The sequence below is a fragment of the Malaclemys terrapin genome, chromosome 5, assembly GCF_027887155.1.
Source record: "Malaclemys terrapin pileata isolate rMalTer1 chromosome 5, rMalTer1.hap1, whole genome shotgun sequence".
In the NCBI taxonomy this organism is placed as follows: Eukaryota; Metazoa; Chordata; order Testudines; family Emydidae; genus Malaclemys; species Malaclemys terrapin.
This window is the reverse complement of record NC_071509.1, coordinates 78945800-78964036: the sequence shown is the minus strand read 5'-3', so window position 1 is coordinate 78964036 and position 18237 is coordinate 78945800. Positions and strand designations below refer to the sequence as shown.

The 18237-nt window shown below is 38.7% G+C and overlaps 1 protein-coding gene across 9 annotated transcripts in view; it reads left to right on the top strand.

Annotated features, from left to right (window-relative positions):
* Positions 1–18237, top strand: part of RAPGEF2 (Rap guanine nucleotide exchange factor 2) — a 335598-nt gene that overhangs the window by 299950 nt on the left and 17411 nt on the right. For 8 of the 9 annotated variants that reach the window (XM_054030402.1, XM_054030406.1, XM_054030405.1 and 5 more), the window contains 6 exons: positions 2481–2638; positions 12554–12794; positions 13016–13399; positions 16107–16318; positions 16423–16546; positions 17384–17407. In XM_054030402.1, the coding sequence (XP_053886377.1) occupies positions 2481–2638; positions 12554–12794; positions 13016–13399; positions 16107–16318; positions 16423–16546; positions 17384–17407 (1143 nt within the window). The remainder of the gene's footprint in view (positions 1–2480; positions 2639–12553; positions 12795–13015; positions 13400–16106; positions 16319–16422; positions 16547–17383; positions 17408–18237) is intronic. The other variant, XM_054030403.1, reaches the window with a different exon arrangement.

Sequence of the window (18237 nt, the reverse complement as noted above, 5' to 3'; positions counted from 1 at the left end):
ATAACCATTCTTGCATATTTGTGCCCCTTAGTTCTCTGATGAACCAGACACATCATTCGCTGGAGTTTGTACTGTTCTCTATTAATCTTACTGCATTAAATTCATTTCTCTTAGTTTGTCACTTATTTTTTCTTTCTCCGTTTTTTTTCTTCCTCCTTGCATTTTGCTAATTCCTGTGTAGGGGACTGTTTGGGTAAGAGTCAGAAAAACAACACAGTCAATCTAAAATCCTTTCCCCTTTGCTACCCTTAATCCCTGTGTTATGTATAGCAATGTATGTTCCCAAAACCCACTGACATTTCAATTTTTTGTTAATGTGTGATCTCCACATAGGGTTGGGTAGGTATAGCCTTTCCAGCATGTATATGTTCCACTTCCTGAAAGCCTCTAATTTAGATATCTTCATAAGTAACAGCATTTCACTGTTACTGGGCACTTAAAGAATTTTCATTTGCTATTTTTGAAAACCACAAATAAAGAGGACTGAAGCATTTCATTTGCCCATGTTAATTAAATGGTAAACTACTATTTAAAGGTAGGAAGGGATATATTTAAAGACCTCTTTATCTTCTTTGCTATCCAAGCAGGAAATGTGCACTTTTCCAATTGCTGTGTCTTGCTATATTAATAGTATCTCAGTGCACAATAAAAGAATATATAAAGTAATGGGAATCCATTTGCTTTTTCCCTTCAAGCCTCCTTCCCAACACCACACCCAAATAAAATGTTTTGCACAACAGTGGGGAAAGTATGTTGTTGTGGCACCCAGGATCTTGCAATATTGCCATTTTTAAGTCTGATTTTCCTAGTTTTTACTTATTGTTTATAATAGTTCAAATCTCAGAAGTTTTAAAAAAAAATCAGTTTAGGCTCTTTATAAGAAAGAAAGTGAATACATTGGCTCATATATAACCTTTCATATGAGACTCTTTAGAAATATTACCTATTTAATCCTGACAACACCATAGTTAAGAACAACGGCCACCAAAGGGAAGCCATATCTGGTATGGAATACAGTATCTGTTTAACATTATATAGTAAAACTAAACAGTTTGACAGGAAGTAAAAATGAATGCAGTATCTCATTGAAATTGCAAGAGGCATTTAGTCAGGCAAAGTGTCATTACCTCGATCTGAGTGTAGCCAAAACATTGATGTTAACACCTCGACTCTTATGAAAAGTACTGCGGGAAGTTATCACCAAAAGTGATTGTGTTCTTGGGTTTTGCACTTTAAAGAAGACAGCACATCCAGCACCATAGATGTGTGATAACAACCTACCAAATATTGTTGAGTGGTGGCTTAGAGGAAAGAGTATTATCTACTGAATTACTATCACCACTTTTCACAGCACTCTAGGCTTTGTGTGGAGGTATCTCATCAAAATACTGATTTGGCCATAAGAAAGTGGGGCTTGCATACACAGGGCAAAACACTTGTACTTAAGCACAAAATGACATGGCTAAATGTGCTATAGCAACTCTAAATGAAAATGTAAGTAATAGATAAGAGTCAAATGCTTCCTATGGTATCCATGTCGATTTTCTGTTTGACTGTTGACGAATTGGCCAAGATTTTAAAAAATGAGTGCCTGAGGTACTTTAATTTAGTGTCCTAATTTTTAAAAGTGTGTTGGGCATCTAGCAGTTCTGACTTATTTATTTAGGAACCTAATATGGATTTAGGAGTCTAATGTTAGGCATTCACTGTTGAAAACCCTGGCCTTTGGTTGTTAAATTATAAAAATATTTCCATCTGCTACAACGGTTGTCATTAAACATTCAAAGTTTGCCCACCAAAATGTTGTATTTGAAGTTCTCAGCTACATCCCTGTATGTAAACTCAAGAGCTTGGTTCCTCATCAAGAGCACATTACCCTGGCTTCTACACCCCCCACTGCTTCCAATTTGTTTCCATTGCCAATTAAGATCATCTTCCTGCACTCAAAGCCATCAATAGTGCCCATCATTAGATGACATCTCTCCATCTGTGACCTGCTAACACTGTTGTGCTCCTCTGGAATAATGCAGTTCACAAAAAATAAAGTGCCTAAGAGCTGGAGAAATATTGTTCTGGGATGAGGGGATCTTTTCTGGAATGAGTTACAAGAGGAGATTAGACTGAGCCAAAGTCTGGTTGGTTTTAAAGTGCACTGCATGTTACCCCTTTTTAATAAATCTTCTCCACCCTGAATAAAGTGCTGAGATAACAAAACTAGCCATCTTCCCAGAAGTAGGAAGGGCAAAGAGCAGAATCCTCACTGGTTATTGGTAAGCAGATCTAATTTTATTGTTATATAGCAATTTTATTGTTATATAGCACTTGGATACTGTGGCTAAATGCACCGTAGAGGAAACTATAAGATAGCTACTGCTTTTTGAGGACCGTTAATTTTTAAATGGCAAATACTGTAGCCATAACTAAAGCTTTGAAGATTTAAGTTCTGAAATTTCTTATTTTCTCATTACTCCTTGGCACAGTGACATTGGAATTGGCCAGTCGCAGGATGACAGCATTGTAGGATTGAGGCAGACCAAACACATTCCTCCTGCTTTACCTGTCAGTGGAACCCTGTCATCCAGTAATCCAGATTTATTGCAGTCACATCACCGCATCTTAGATTTCAATAGTACTCCAGGTAAGCATCAATTATTTTTACTCTTACCTCTGATTTTCCTCTAGTCACACTTTACTTTTAGGTACTCATTGTTCTGGATCTACCCATCAATTTGTATTTACATATGTTTTAACCTATAGACTGATCATGTATTGTATTAATATACAGTTCTTTCTTGTGTCATTGCTCCAGTTTATTTTAACTCCAGGCAAATATGTATATATTTTTGTTGTATGTGGAATGTATTGTCTGTAATTCAGGATTATATATATATATATATATATATATATATATATATATATATATATATATACACACACACACACACACATACATATTAAATTTATTGATTTATTTATTTATTTACCAGTGTAAACTTCAGGTACATGGTATATTCTAATTTGTCTTCTAGCTACACAAACATAGCTGGTAGGCAGTAATTTGTACAAGGCTGCAGTAAGCTAAAATATCACACACAAACCGTATACTAAAGTAGACTATAATAAATTCAGTAAAGAGAAAAGATGGTCTTGAAGTTAGCATGGGGATTCCAGAGATTTAGGGTTCAATTCCTGTTTCTGCCATAGACTTTCTTGGGCAAGTCATTTCGTATCTCTCTGCCTCACTTCCTCATCTTTAAGTTGGGGACAATCTCCCAATCTTGCTCTGCCTTGTCTCTTTAGATTATAAACTCTCTGGGACACTGTCTCTCTCTTACCATATGTATGTGTAGCACCTAGCACAATGAATCTTTTGTCTCCCAGCCTATAGGCATCACCGTAATCGTAGTAGTAATAGTATGTGGCTCATAGATATGAAATAAATTTCAAGTAGTGAAATGGAAGCTAGCACAATTCTTAAACTGCTTCAGCTATATGAAGAGCTAAGGAAAGTGTAAAAAAGAAAGTAAGTATTCATAGGCTTTTGTCTTAGATATGATAAATGTGACTTGAACAGTGGAATAATGCTTTAGCTTTAGCATTATAGCAGCACCTCAGTGACTTTTAGGAAAACAAAAAGTGTCACCATGCCTCAGTGGGTCACAGCTGAGGATACCAGATTCAGTACAAACTGCTGAAAAATAGGACAGACTCATCCCAAAGTGGTGCTTATTCTTCCATTAGATATACCAATCCAGTATAAAAGTAAACTTCTGTCTCACCACATTAGTTAACAAGAAGTCAGAAATGCAATCTCCTTAGGCATTCCAGTACTCATTTCACCACTCAGACACTAGACTTTATGATGAGTGATTATTTAAAACTAATTTAATGAAATAAAGGGTCCTTCTAATCCCAACATATCAGCCACATAGGTCAATATATAACTCAGATCTTACCTAATAATCATGCTGTTGCCAATCCTTTAGTATCTACTATTTAAAGGGTTATTTATAAGAGAAAAGAAAGAGGAGAGAGTTAAAATGGTTAAGGAATATATACACACAACCATTGCAAAGTTCTTGGATCTGATTTTTAGCAGTGATATTACAGACTGTTGGCTTGTAAAGTCTTAGGTAACTTCCAAAAGGTTGGAAGGCCCTCAATTCATAGTCAATATGCTCCTTTTTGTGCAAATCCATAGTCCAGAGATCAGAGCAGGAAAGAGGTAAAAGGAGATGCTTCCAGGGTCCTTTATACCATTTCCCATGTGGAGGGGATGCTCTCAGTCTTAGTTTGTGGAAAAAATACAGGCACAAGATGGAATCCAGGGTCACATGAGCAAGTCACATGCCCTTGTATGCTTTGATAACTCATAGAAGCAGCCATTACCCATATTTTGGCTAAAGCATCCACTGGAAGCCTACTGGGTGGGACAATCTTCTTCTATAGCCCATTATGAGAGTAAGTGTTCTTTAAAGGGCCATCAATGTGCTGGCCAGACTGGATATAAATTACCTTGTGGGTGTTATCCCAGGAGCAAACATGTTTGAAATATAGGTCTATGTAGCCAATATTCATAACTTCAGATGCAAAAATTATACATGCATATAAACAGGATAATCATACTCAGCAAGTCATAACTTTTCCATTGATACCTTACATGATATACTTTGTTCAAGATTTGTTGCAATTGTCTGACAGCGGCAATATTAATTAATGGTCATGTTCCAATCATACAGCATCACATACTGCTACTTAGTAATTTATTTTATTATAATAAAACTTGTCCAGATATGCTTCAAATGGTTTTAAAAGAATTCTTAGCTTTTTTCCTAATCAACCAAAAAAAAAAAACACCCTACAAACAAACAAACAAAACCCCTCCAACTAGATCAGATATCTTAAGGGTTTTAGGAATATTTGGGTTATAGACACAAGCCATTGATTAATTTCAGTGTACTTGAAGACTTGAAAAAATTTAAAGCTTAGAGTTTTTAATTTAGATGTTACCTTGAACTAAATAAAAGATGGGGACACCGGCAGTTTTCGGAAAATTGAATGTATTTGAGTAGAAAGGGAAAGCCTTGTGGAGTTGCCATCCTTTAAGGCTTTAGGGATTATGCTTCAGGATGGAACATAAAACTACTTGTTCAAGTAAGCTTTGAAAACCCAACATTTTGGAAGGGTTGTCTTCAGGAAAATAAAACACCCATTCTAGAAGCTTGAAGCCAGCAACAATCTGTTTTATATCCTGCTTTGTATAGGTTTTTTTGTTTTTGTTTTTAAATAGAAGTTTATTTTTAAATGGTCAAATACTCCATAAGACTTTTGCTCTCATGGCTGTATTCTATTGGGATTCATGAGTATACTATGATTTTTAACTGTCTATCACCTTTAATTTCCCCTTTACTTTCAGACAGAAACTCCAAGTAGACTAGCTTCTTATCTACAAGGCAAGGCTTTTCCCAGTACTTCAGTCCAATTTCTTTCTGGGAAAGATGGGAAAAAATGATAAAAGCTGTCAAGTAGTAAAATTAAGAAGTCATGATTAATTTATAAAAAACAACAATACCTTATGAAACATCTCATTATCTGAATGTGACTGTGTCCCTTGCAACCATGAATGCTAGTCCATTGACTTTGCTCATATGCAACCGTCCTATGAGTGAATGGAGGAAAGGAAACTGAAATGTCATTTTTCACTTATGACAAAGCAATCGGATAGATCTTGAGCACAGTTTCCCAGAGACACTCTCCCTTCCCTAACATTAACCTAAAACTACGTTTTAGTGGCATAATCAATAATAGTACCTTCTAAATGCATGGAAAGATTTACAGTTATTTTAGTTTTCTATGTGGTGTTAACTAGAGATGGGCTTGGATCAAGCCACACAGTTTGGATACGTCTTTGCCAAAGTTAGGGGATGTTAAGATCTGAGGCATTGATTTGTCCCATTATGGAGATAATTGTCATCTCCATTGTTGAGTTCTGGATCCAAACTTCCTCGAAGTTTGGGATTGTTTGGATCTGAGGCTTCGGATCAAGATCAGCTCTAGATTGCATCTTTAATTTCAAAATCCTGTACACTTTTTATATAGGATGTGATACTGCTTAGATGATGATCAGATCTGTGCTGGAAATGAAAAATTGTGGTAAGAGTAAGCCAGGGTGGTGATTATATTATCATAGAACCTAGGAACCCAAGTAATGAACCATTGTGCTAGGGATTGTACAAAGATAGAATAAAGACAATCTCTGCCTCAAAGAGTTTATAGTTTAAGTATTAACAAGAGACAACAAATAAATATAGACAGGAGAATACAAGGAAACATTGAGACAGTATTGGTCATCATGAAATGTAGTGATCTCAGTTCACTGGTGGCCTAACCATTATGAAGATTTTTTTAGGCATCATGGCAGAGAAGAGTTTTGAGGAGGATAATGAGGTAGCTTTATGTTTATGGGAAACTACTGATGTTTGCTGGTTTATGGTTTATGTTTACGGGGTATGCTGAGGTTTATGGGGAACTCCTCCAAGTGTCAGGGGAAGCATGGGAAAAAACACAAAAAAGTCTGCTTGCTTGCAGATCTTAGCAAGCGGGCAATGGAGGCTGGCATCATGGGCAATTAGAGGTGGGAGTCGATGTCTTGATAGTGAACGAGAGATGATAGAAAAGTGGGGATAGGCCATGAAAGGCCTTGAAAAGGAAGACAAGCAGCTTGTTTCATGTGATAATGAAGTGGTGGCAAAGAGAAGATTGACATGGTGAAAATGATAGGCTGGGAAAATTATCTTTAAAGCAACATTCAGAATGGATATGAGCGGGGCATGATGGCATTTGTCAAGGCCAGAGAAAAGGGTGTTGCAGTAATCGAGACACAAGGTGAAGAAAGCCTGCACAAGTATTTTAGTTGAGCCTTAGAAGCATAGGACACGAAGGGACCTTAATTTTTCACTGATCAGGTATTTGTTCTTCATACTGACTCTTCTAATCCTAAAGAGCAGGTTACCTTCCTCTTGAGCAAAAGGGGGCTTGTTAGTGCAATCAGTGGGCTCTCACTAGGAGCTGAGTTTGCAGTGGCACACAGTAAAATAGTTGAGAACTTCCATTTTGTTTAATGTTTATTTTAGGAGGGTTTTCGAAGTAGTATATTGAGCACTTTCTTTTCCTTTTCCTGCCTATTTTTCTTTCTTAATGGGTTGGGCATTATTTGAGACATTTCTTCTCCCACCGTGACGAATCTCTGAGGCACTCCTTCAGGGTTTGACTGCTTCTCCTGCCCAAGATGGCAGAGCAACCCAGAAATTGCAGAAACATGCTCTGTCCCTGAAAGCCTTCTTCTGAAGGAGCCTCTGTTCACAGAAGGAAGAGCTGTATTAGTAATGTGCAAACAGGGCTGGCTCTGGCTTTTTGGCCGCCCCCAGCAAAAAAACCCAACCAAACAAAAAAAAACGGGGTGGCCAGAACAGCAAAGCAAAAAAAAAAATAAAACCTGCGGCGCGGCCGGAGCGTGGGTGCAGGGGGACCAGCTGTGGGGAGGGGGGGGGTGGGGGGAAGGGAGCGGGTGGGAGAGAGAGAGAAGGGGGCAGCCAGGGCTACAGCAGGGGCTTTGCCATGCGGCCCCTCCCACTGTGCCACCTCCTGCCGTGAGGGCTCCGCTCCGGTCGGCGGGGAGGGAAGGAAGAGGAATGCTCTGCAGGGCGCTCTGGTTCTTCGCCTCGCCGACCCCTACAGGGCGGTCAGAGCGGAACAAGAACACACACACACACACACACACACACACACACACACACACACACGCGTCCGTGCCACCCTAGGATTGGGCGGAATGCCGCCTCGAACAATCTGCCGCCCCAAGCACCAGCTTGCTCAGCTGGTGCCTGGAGCCGTCTCTGTGTGCAAAGTATATTGGACCCTCACTCGCCAGGGAAACAAGTATCAGAGAGGTAGCCGTTTTAGTCTGTATCCACAAAAACAACGAGGAGTCTGGTGGAGTGAGCTTTTTGTCTAGGTCTAGGATACCTGAATATTTGGCATAGCAACTAAGTGCTCTGTTTTGATTATCATACATTAATAATTTTTAAAATAGGCTTAGAAATATGGTTACATAAAGGCATTACTGAATCATTGTAGTTGGGGTATGAAATTCAAGGAAATGACTGAATTGGCCTAAATTTAGCCTAATGAATATGTAAATTATGAGGTAATCAGTCAGTTTTAATATTTTTTCATTGCTGTTCTTCAAGTTGCAAAATAGTGAATAAATGTGCACATCCCAGTAGTGATCACGGTATATCACTATATAAAACAAGCCGTGTATGAGAGAGAAAAACTCTCATGTTCCCTAAATTGACTAGTTTGGTAACATCGTGCAATAATGGGAAAACATTCTGTAATATTTGTTTTTATCTCAACACTTCTGTTGATGAATACATGTATTTTTGTAGTTTTTTTTTTACAAAATATACATGTAGTGCACATTCAGGTTTAATAGTAAATTCCCTTTTCTCTGAATTGCTGCCAAATAAGATTCCTTTTCTTCAAAGAAAATGTTTTTGTCTAGCAGTTGGTTTATCAGTATCAGTCTATTTAAGTATTAGTCTTGGCAGTAGATCCAGGAGACTTCACTTTTGCTTTCTGTTTTCATGTTGTTCATATGACCTTTATGTCCTTCAGAATAAAAATACAAATTGCCCCTCCTCTTACTTTGATGAAAAACAGAGCAGGAATTTAAATCCATGACACGCACACAAATATCAAAGCTTATTTACTTCTGAAAAATATGTTGACTTCCCCAGTCAGTTAAAAGATTAGAGTGGAAGTGCTTACCTTTATCATGAAAAATACCGTGGGGGACAGAATTATTGTGCCCTTACAGTAAGTCCAGTGGCGAAGAGCTGCAAAATTTTCTACAGCTTTGCTTTTTATATTTTATTTTGACTGGAAATTGCCAGAATGATAAAATGTGAGTTCATCTCCAGATTCAATCTCCCACCAATTTTATACTGATATTCAAATCCAAGGTTTTAGTTTGGAGGTCTCTCTTTCTTACTTTTTTAAAAAGTAATAAAATCCCAGTACAACCATTGTATTATCAGCTATTTAAACAATACCTTATAAATATTTGAGTGCTGAATGATTTATTCCTTTTTCCCTTGATTGAATGTATTTAATTCCTAATTATAAAACACTGGCATGAAAAATTAATTAAGTTGCTGATCTCAATTCATAAATGTTATGTATGTTTGGTTTTATATATTTAATACTGTAAGAGAATGGGGCTGATGTTTTTTAAAAAGTTAGACGCAACTTACATTCGTATTACTACAACTGTCCATGCAAATCTGTTTGCATATGTAACTGGCCAGTTCTTCTTTGAGTGGGATCTCTCACTGCAGGTGTGCTTATACCCCAAGCACCTTTGATCAGAAATTTTTGGTAGTACTGCCTGTTTGGCCCACACTTGCACTCTTGCATCCTCATGCCCGCACCAAAGACAGATAGGGCTGCATGGGGAAACAGCCCTCTGTGTCTTCTCAGCTGCCTTGGCCTGAGACAGAGTGCTAGTGTGCTCACTTTACTATTCAAATCCTGTCTTTAGTCTTAGATTTCCTTTACTTTCCTTGATTTTGTAGGGGAGGTGGGGTTTCGTTCGAGATCCCCATTGTCCCAGAGTATGCCAAGATATCCGGGTTTCAAATGTTGCCTCATTTGCCAGGAAGCTGTCCCTGTCAGTGATGGGCTTTCCCCGTTTTTCCACTGCTCGGGGGACACACACATTCTCTCATAAGTGTATCATCCACTCAGCTTTTAAAAGCAGAGCCAGGAAGAATCAGAAAATAAAACTTAAGCACTTAATGATGAAGTATTGTCTCCAGATGGCCTCCGATCCAGGGTAGGAGGAGACACCCCCCCTCCCCCCGGCTTTCAACCACCCTTCCCCCACCCAAACATCAGCCTGTGAATGAGAATAGTGCCCCATCAACATCTGCACAGCCACCTATGCACATTCAGGAGATATCCTTGGAGGACTCAGGGAAGACTCACAGAAGAGGACTCATTCTCCTCATAAGGGGTCTGCTTCGAGAAAGCCTTGGGATCCTCAAAGTAAAACTGCATTAGAGATCTCATATCCCATTCTGGGTACCGCATGGGGTGTCAGCACACATTAAGTGGCACACCCATATGGATATACATCTTGAAGAACTCTAGTTACTGCACTCCTTGTACTATCTCTGCTCCTCCCAGCCAGTCTTCATCAGTACCATCTACTTCCATCAGATAAGATTTACCAAAGTAGTCTATGCCCTCTGCATTGGTTAGAACCTTTTCCTCTACCAACCCACCTGATGCTCCAGGGTTGTCTTGGTTTAAGATGAGCTGGTGTCCCCCCATCCAGTACCCTCACAGTGGCAGAGCTCCTCCTTTACATGAAGAGGAGTGCTCTTCAGCCACCCAAATCTCAGTGCATGATTCCTCTACTTACCAAAGGGACTTCCCTCCTGACTGTTTTGGGGAGAGAGAAGAGTTACATTCAGGATGAACCCACACCCTGTGCACTTGTTCTAGCACCCCCATGCTTTATTGACCCCCTCAGTGGCCATACTGAGATCCTTGGGCTCCAGGTCGACAACAATTCTCATGAGTCCCTAGTTTTTCATGTGGGGACCACAGAAAGAGGTATTCTCCTACTTTATCTATCCCTGCTCCATTACCTCAGGTACAGGAATCCCTTGAAGAGCAGGAGGCGGAGCAGATAAGGATGATTCTCTGCAAATGAATGTCTTTCAGATGAGGTAGTTATGCTGCCTCCACTTTCTCTGGCTGATGATTTCAAACAATTAATTAAATGTATTGCAGACTCTTTACCAGTCCCTCTAGAGGATGTCAGAGAGTCGCAGTCAAGCTCCCGGATATTCTTTAGTTGCCACTTTCAGCTAATGTTGGCTTGCAAATTAATGAGTCCCTACTACATCCTAGCAAAATTATCTGGCAAACTCTGGCAGTGATACCACCAACATGCAATTATGCTGATAAAAGAATATTACATCCCAGCCAAGAGCCCTGAATTTTTATTTTCACGTCCTGCACCTAACTCTCTGGCTGTGGAAGCAATGAATGAACAGTAGCACATAAAATTCGCACCTTATAATAAGGATCAGAAACACCTTGACAAAGGATGCTGCCTTCCATACCCTGCACATCAGGAGGATGAGGGTCTTTTATTTGGACGGAAGCAGACCATTTAGAAAATTTCCAAGATTGTTGTATCAATTGCTGAGAGGTCCAAAGGGTCCACAATCTCCACCCAAGCACTTTTCAGATGGATTTCTGGATGTATTCTTTCTTGTTATCATAGGGTATTAGCCCATTCCACAAGGTGTGTGTCTACCATTGTGACATTCCCATTGTTGAGATCTGCAAAGCTGCAACTTTGTCTTCAATACATACATTTTCCATGGACCACATGATGGTTTATTCTTCTAGCTGTTGTCCTTGGGAAAGCAGTCTTGTCTTCAGTATTGGACTTGACTCTGAAGCTTCCTCCTTTTGTTTTGAAGTAGAGAACCCATAGGAACACTACTTGAAGAAGAAAGAGTTTATCCACCTTGGGCAGTAATTTAAGTTCTTTGAGGTGTATACCTATGGGTGTTCCTCTACCACTCTCCTTCCCCTCTGCTTCTAAGTTCCTTCTATGGGACGTAGGAGTGGAAAAGAAACTGAGGGCAGTTTACCAGTGCAGGCCTATATATACTCAGTGCAGAGCATGAGGATGTGTAGAGTGCATGTGCAGGCCAAATGGGCAGTACTACCAAAAATCTCCAGTCAAAGCACATCTGAACTGGAGAGCCCATAGGAACACACATCTCGAATTCCAGTTTCTTCATAAGGTGAGTACCCAATTCCTTACCTATCCATTTCCTTGCAGGTGCTGCTCTGATGGCCTGTAAGAGGTTCCATTTTTGGGATAGTGGGGAGGAAAACTCAGCACTAACGCTCACTTTTTGCAGAAATCCAAAACTTTCTAAGGCAACAAAACAAACACACTCTTTGGGCTCTCAGTATAGGAGTCGAGGACTTGGGATGTGGAGCAGAGTCTATTTAAAAGCGGCATATAATCCAGACTGGGAGCAGTTCCGTTTTATAGACCAGAGAAACCCAGACTTCCAAGCTGCATGGCTTATCCTCTGTAGTGGATCCAAATCAATCTGCTACATCCACAAAATCTTATGCAGGTCTCACTCATCTAATATTTTAAAGGTTCCATAAGTGAGTCCTTAAGCCTCGGACTTTCTGCCATATTAGTAGGTTTCAGACGGTCTCTTGTAGATTAAGTTTTTGGGTCTAAATTCAGGTTAGACCCACCAGATGCATATCAGTTGGGAGCTATGTCCTGTAAAAAATTTCAGGAGAGGAAAGGGGAGATGAATGAAAACACAGTGACCCTGATGTCAGAAGTAACTGTGCAGATCTACTCCTGTGGTATCATCACTTTTATTGTTCTTTGACCTGCATTTGTGGTTTTTTGTTTGTTTTTTTCCTTCTTCAGACTTACCAGACCAAGTTCTGAGGGTTTTCAAGGCAGACCAGCAAAGTCGCTATATTATGATTAGTAAGGACACAACAGCAAAAGAAGTGGTCATTCAGGCAATTAGAGAGTTTGCTGTAACTGCTACTCCCGATGCATATTCTTTGTGTGAAGTCTCTGTCACTCCAGAGGGTGTAATCAAGCAAAGGAGGCTTCCAGATCAGCTATCCAAGCTTGCTGATAGGATACAGCTAAGTGGCAGGTGAGACTTTGGTTTATATTATGTCAGTTTAATAAGAATTCTAATACATATAAGTATCTGCAAACTTGTGACAGTCTGTTTTCTCCCCAGAAATATTTCAACTTCAAGGTTACTATTCTAAGCTAGTTAGAGCATATACTACACTAATTTCAGTCTGTAACTTTTTTCTAGTATATGATGAACTTAGCTATCAATTTTCTTCTGGTATTTGATTTTTATAGGTATTATCTGAAAAACAACATGGAGACAGAAACATTGTGTTCAGATGAAGATGCTCAGGAGTTACTGCGGGAAAGTCAAATTTCCCTACTGCAGCTCAGTACTGTTGAGATGGCTGCTCAGCTCTCCATGCGAAACTTTGAGCTGTTTCGTAACATTGAACCCACAGAGTACATAGACGACCTGTTTAAACTCAAATCTAAAACCAGTTGTGCTAACTTGAAAAAGTTTGAAGAAGTGATAAACCAAGAAACATTTTGGGTAGCATCTGAGATTCTAAGAGAAACCAACCAGTTAAAAAGAATGAAGATCATTAAACACTTCATTAAGATAGCACTGCACTGCAGGGAATGCAAGAACTTCAACTCCATGTTTGCAATTATCAGGTAAATAAGGGAAGGTTTGTGTGGGTGTTTTTTTGTTTTTACCGTGAATTCAGTTCAGATTACTCAAGAGTAATACTTCAAACTGAATAGAAATTTGCATTAAACAGAAAGGGAGCTGACTAATACTATTACCATCAGCTTTGGACACTCCTAAAAAGATAGGAAAAGATTTTTTTCCCCCAAGAATCTTGTATCCTGATATTAAAATGTTTGTTGAACTCGACCACCTTTATAAAAACTGAAACTAGAGGAATTGGGGAATACAGAAATTGTATGGCATGGGAGGAAAAAGAATTTTGAGAAGGATGACAAAGTTAGAGATAGTCAAACTTAGAAAAAAATAAAAAATTTAAGCGGGTCCAGGAATGAGAATAAGTCCAGCAGCTGCATGGAGGAAGGATATCAAAAGGATTGCATATCGCCTTGTTCTACTCTTGTGGTTGTGCCTGTGGGAAAGGTAATAAGGGAGGGTGGACAGTAAAAAGAATTTGCAGTTATAAGAAAGCAGGTGGTTTGTGGTATTTTCTGTCTTGGTGCTTGATCCTTACAAGATACTGAGTTCATCTCATGAAGTGCTATTTGACCTCGCCCCCTGCTTTCCTGTGGGAGTTAGGATGTGCATTACCTCATAGAAGATGCTCAGTACCCTGCATTTATTGAGTCTTGGTATATTATTGATTGTAGCTTTATACTATCAGCTGCTTAGACTGTTGACAAAAGAAAAATTGTTCCCAGTGGGAGTGTGTACTATTATCTATCCTATCTGGAGCTGAAGAAAGTAATAGAAGTAATTAGAATGCAGTTCTTTGAATTTGGGTTACTGTATTACTGTTGTCTGTTCTTAGGGGTTTGTATTTCATGTGCAGAAAATCCAACTGGGGGAAATTTGTTATAAAATTCCTCAGATTAAGGTATTTTAATTTTTTTTTTAAATCCCCAAAGTAATCTCCTCATCTCAAAAAAGATATACTGGCATTAGAAAAAGTTCAGAAAAGGGCAACTAAAATGATTAGGGGTTTGGAACGGGTCCCATATGAGGAGAAATTAAAGAGGCTAGGACTTTTCAGCTTGGAAAAGAGGAGACTAAGGGGAGATATGATAGAGGTATATAAAATCATGAGTGGTGTGGAGAAAGTGAATAAGGAAAAGTTATTTACTTGTTCCCATAATATCAAAACCTGGGGTTGCCAAATGAAATTAATGGGCAGCAGGTTTAAAACAAATAAAAGGAAGTTCTTCTTCACACAGCGCACAGTCAACCTGTGGAACTCCTTGCCTGAGGATGTTGTGAAGGCTAGGACTATAACAGGGTTTAATAGAGAACTAGATAAATTCATGGAGTTTAAGTACATTAATAGCTATTAGCCAGGATGGGTAAGGAATGGTGTCCCTAGCCTCTGTTTGTCAGAGGGTGGAGATGGATGGCAGGAGAGAGATCACTTGATCATTACCTATTAGGTTCACTCCCTCTGGGGCACCTGGCATTGGCCACTCTCAGTAGACAGGATACTGGGCTGGATGGACCTTTGGTCTGACCCAGTATGGCCGTTCTTATGTTCTAATTTTAAATTACAGAATGTAAAAGTAGAAAATGTCTAGTACCTGTATTAAAGAAATACTTAAACACTCTTGCACTCTTCAGAATACTTCAGGTTGCAGAAATAAAAAAATAACACCATAATAATAGAAATGTAAATATCACAGGCTACAAAAAAGGGTTATTGGCATATATCGTTATTAGACTTCCATGCAAAAGCCTTTGTTTTAAAAAAAAAAAAAAAAAAAAACATCTCTGCCACTTGTCCTGAAGGTCAGTGGATTTGAACCCCATCAGACCAGAAGGGGAAGAAAATTCTCCAAAATCAGAGACCCTGACCAGGAATCTGTCAGTGCCCCTCAGGCATTTAAATCTAGGTATTTAGTTGAGCTTAAATCCTGCTTCAGAATATGGGGTGAGAGGCAGCCTGTCAGTTAACTAGCACTTGAATAATAGCTGACATTATAGATTGATATCAATACCTCCTTTGTTGCCAGAAGTGAATAGCTAGTCAGGACCACTGGTGTTAAGTACTCCCTTTGCCAACAGCACTAAGGGAGTGGACCCCGGGTTTTTCAGCTAGCTCCTGTATATCCTTAAGTATAGAGTCTATTTCAGCAATTCCATCTGGAGATGACATGGCACATGGATTGTGTCAAAGGAAATGGTCTTAGCACTATCATTGGGTATAGATTTGGAGATAAGCATCCCTGGTCACTGACACAGTCTGGGAATCCAGGAGTGACCGTGAGTCCAGATATACCTAGAGATTGTAAACTTCAGTGGTAAAGGGCAGACAACTCCTCTATAGTGGAGGCAGATACCAATCTGGGTATATTGCATTATATAGATTCCATCAGTCATTATAGTTAATATAAAGTCATACCTTTAAGATATGCATTTTCATAACAGATTGATTTGTATAGATTTTTATAATGCACATTTTCAAAATACAATTTTTGCTTACTAATATTTGCACTTGATTGGTATATTGCTGTACTACAACACTTTGCCCGATATGGGATATGATATTTCTGCTACACAAAATTGTATAGTTTTATATTTGGGTGTTGCAGTTTTCTTTCTATTAAGTTTGCATAGTTTGTAAATAGTTAAATAGTTTGTATTTAATTGGACAAACAAAACAAAACCCTCATGAACTGTTTTCAGTGGCCTGAATTTGGCACCGGTTGCAAGGCTCCGCACTACTTGGGAAAAACTTCCAAGCAAATATGAGAAGCTGTTTCAAGATCTTCAAGACTTGTTTGATCCATCTAGGAACATGGCAAAATATCGTAATGTCCTGAACAGCCAAAACCTACAGCCTCCCATTATTCCTCTCTTTCCTGTTATCAAAAAGGACCTTACATTCCTTCATGAAGGTAAATGCAAAATAGCTTGGTTCTTTATCTCCACAGAAAATGGATTTTGCAGCCTAGTAGCTGATACCATTACTATTTACTTGTCTTCTTTTTATGAAATATAGGAAATGACTCAAAAGTGGAAGGCTTGGTCAATTTTGAGAAGCTGAGAATGATTGCAAAAGAAATTCGTCATGTTGGTCGAATGGCTTCTGTTAACATGGATCCTGCTGTAATGTTCAGGACTAGGTAGGTTTGTCTTCAACAGAGATTCAGTTGATTGAGACAAAAAGTTGAGTATTAATGATAAAATAAGTAATTCTCTAGTGCCCGTCCGCAGACCTTAACAAAAGAAACATTGCAAATTAAATAATGAAAGATGAAACTTTATCTTCCCACCTGTGGTGCCTCTTGTTCTTTCTATGCCTGGAACACTCATAGAAGTCAATGGGAGTTTTCAGTTACAAGATTGGACTGTATAATTTCTGTATCACTGGTTGTATTACAGCATTATAGATGTACAATGTCTCATTCACTACCTTGTACCACTTTTAGGTAATCACCGGTACGTACTGTATCCACATTTTAAAACCAGTTTTGAAAAGGAAAGCAATTATAGATCTTACCATGGAGGAAACAGTGTTTTATATTCTCCCACTGACAACCAATTTGCCTGATTCCGTGATGAGATCCCACCAATTCATAGTCTGAATAAAGATATTCTATCTCACTATATACTGTATTAGAGGAAAGTTTATTGTATGAAATGTTGATGCATACGACAATCTAAATTGCTCACAGTTTACTATAAATAGGAATATTTGAACTTCAGCATAAATCAGTGGTGCAGGAGAATGTGAAGTGATTGCTGTTTGGTTTTGTGTAGAGATAATGTAATGCACTCTCGCTTAATTTGAATGAGAAGAGTTTTTAATATCCGACTGTGTGCCTCAGATAAGGCTGTTTTAATGTTTGTGGGCTTCTAGTACTGCTTGTCCTGAGGTCTGGTCTTTTCTTTCTGAGCTTGTGATCTTTCTCTGTCTCTTCCTAAACCCATGCTTCACTCTTCATGGCTCTCACTTGCAGGAAGAAGAAATGGAGGAGTTTGGGGTAAGTGGTTGGAGACAACGCACACAGACAAACATTCTTTTCTGACCATTTGCATTGTTTTTCTACTTGCTATCTTTAATTTTCTGATGCTTTGACATTTTTCTTTTAACCCTTTTGTACTTACAATAAGTTTAATCCAATGGTGCTTTTGCTTTCGAGGTCAAAAACACAGAGCTGTGAAACTATTTACAGATATTTTTTGAGTGTGATTTGGGGAAGGGTTGTTTATTTAGCACACCAATACAATTGACTTTAATATAACCAGTCTGGCTTGTAATAGAAAGGAAATTCCCAAATAGAATGGGGATAGCTGTACAACTAAAATTTACAACTAATTTACATATGCCTGATAAATGAATGAAGATGAAATCCACTGATGTTAAAAATTGAAGTATCATGTTTTTTACAGCTCAACTAACTATATTTTCACTCTAAATCCAGCCTCCATTTTTTACTCTTAACAAATCAGAAGCCACAAATAGCTTCCATATATACATACACAAATTGAAATGCATGACGATTATTTCCTCATTGACTAATTGATCATTTGTTTAACAAAAAGCTCATCATACTCAAGTTAGGGCATACACAAATTTTTTTTCTTCATTACTATTGAAATTGAGGTCTTTATAAACCCAGATTAAGACTATGTTGAAGACACTTTCTAGATAATTTGTATTTAAATTTGAAGCCCAGCTATAGTTGTCTGTCAGCATTGCCTTGCTGCATGAGCTTTTCTTAATGCTCCAACCTTCTCAGTAGCTGACTTATGTGAGAGAGCTGTCTTGAATGCTTTTCTAGATGTGTGAAGGGAGATTGCCTAGTTGGAG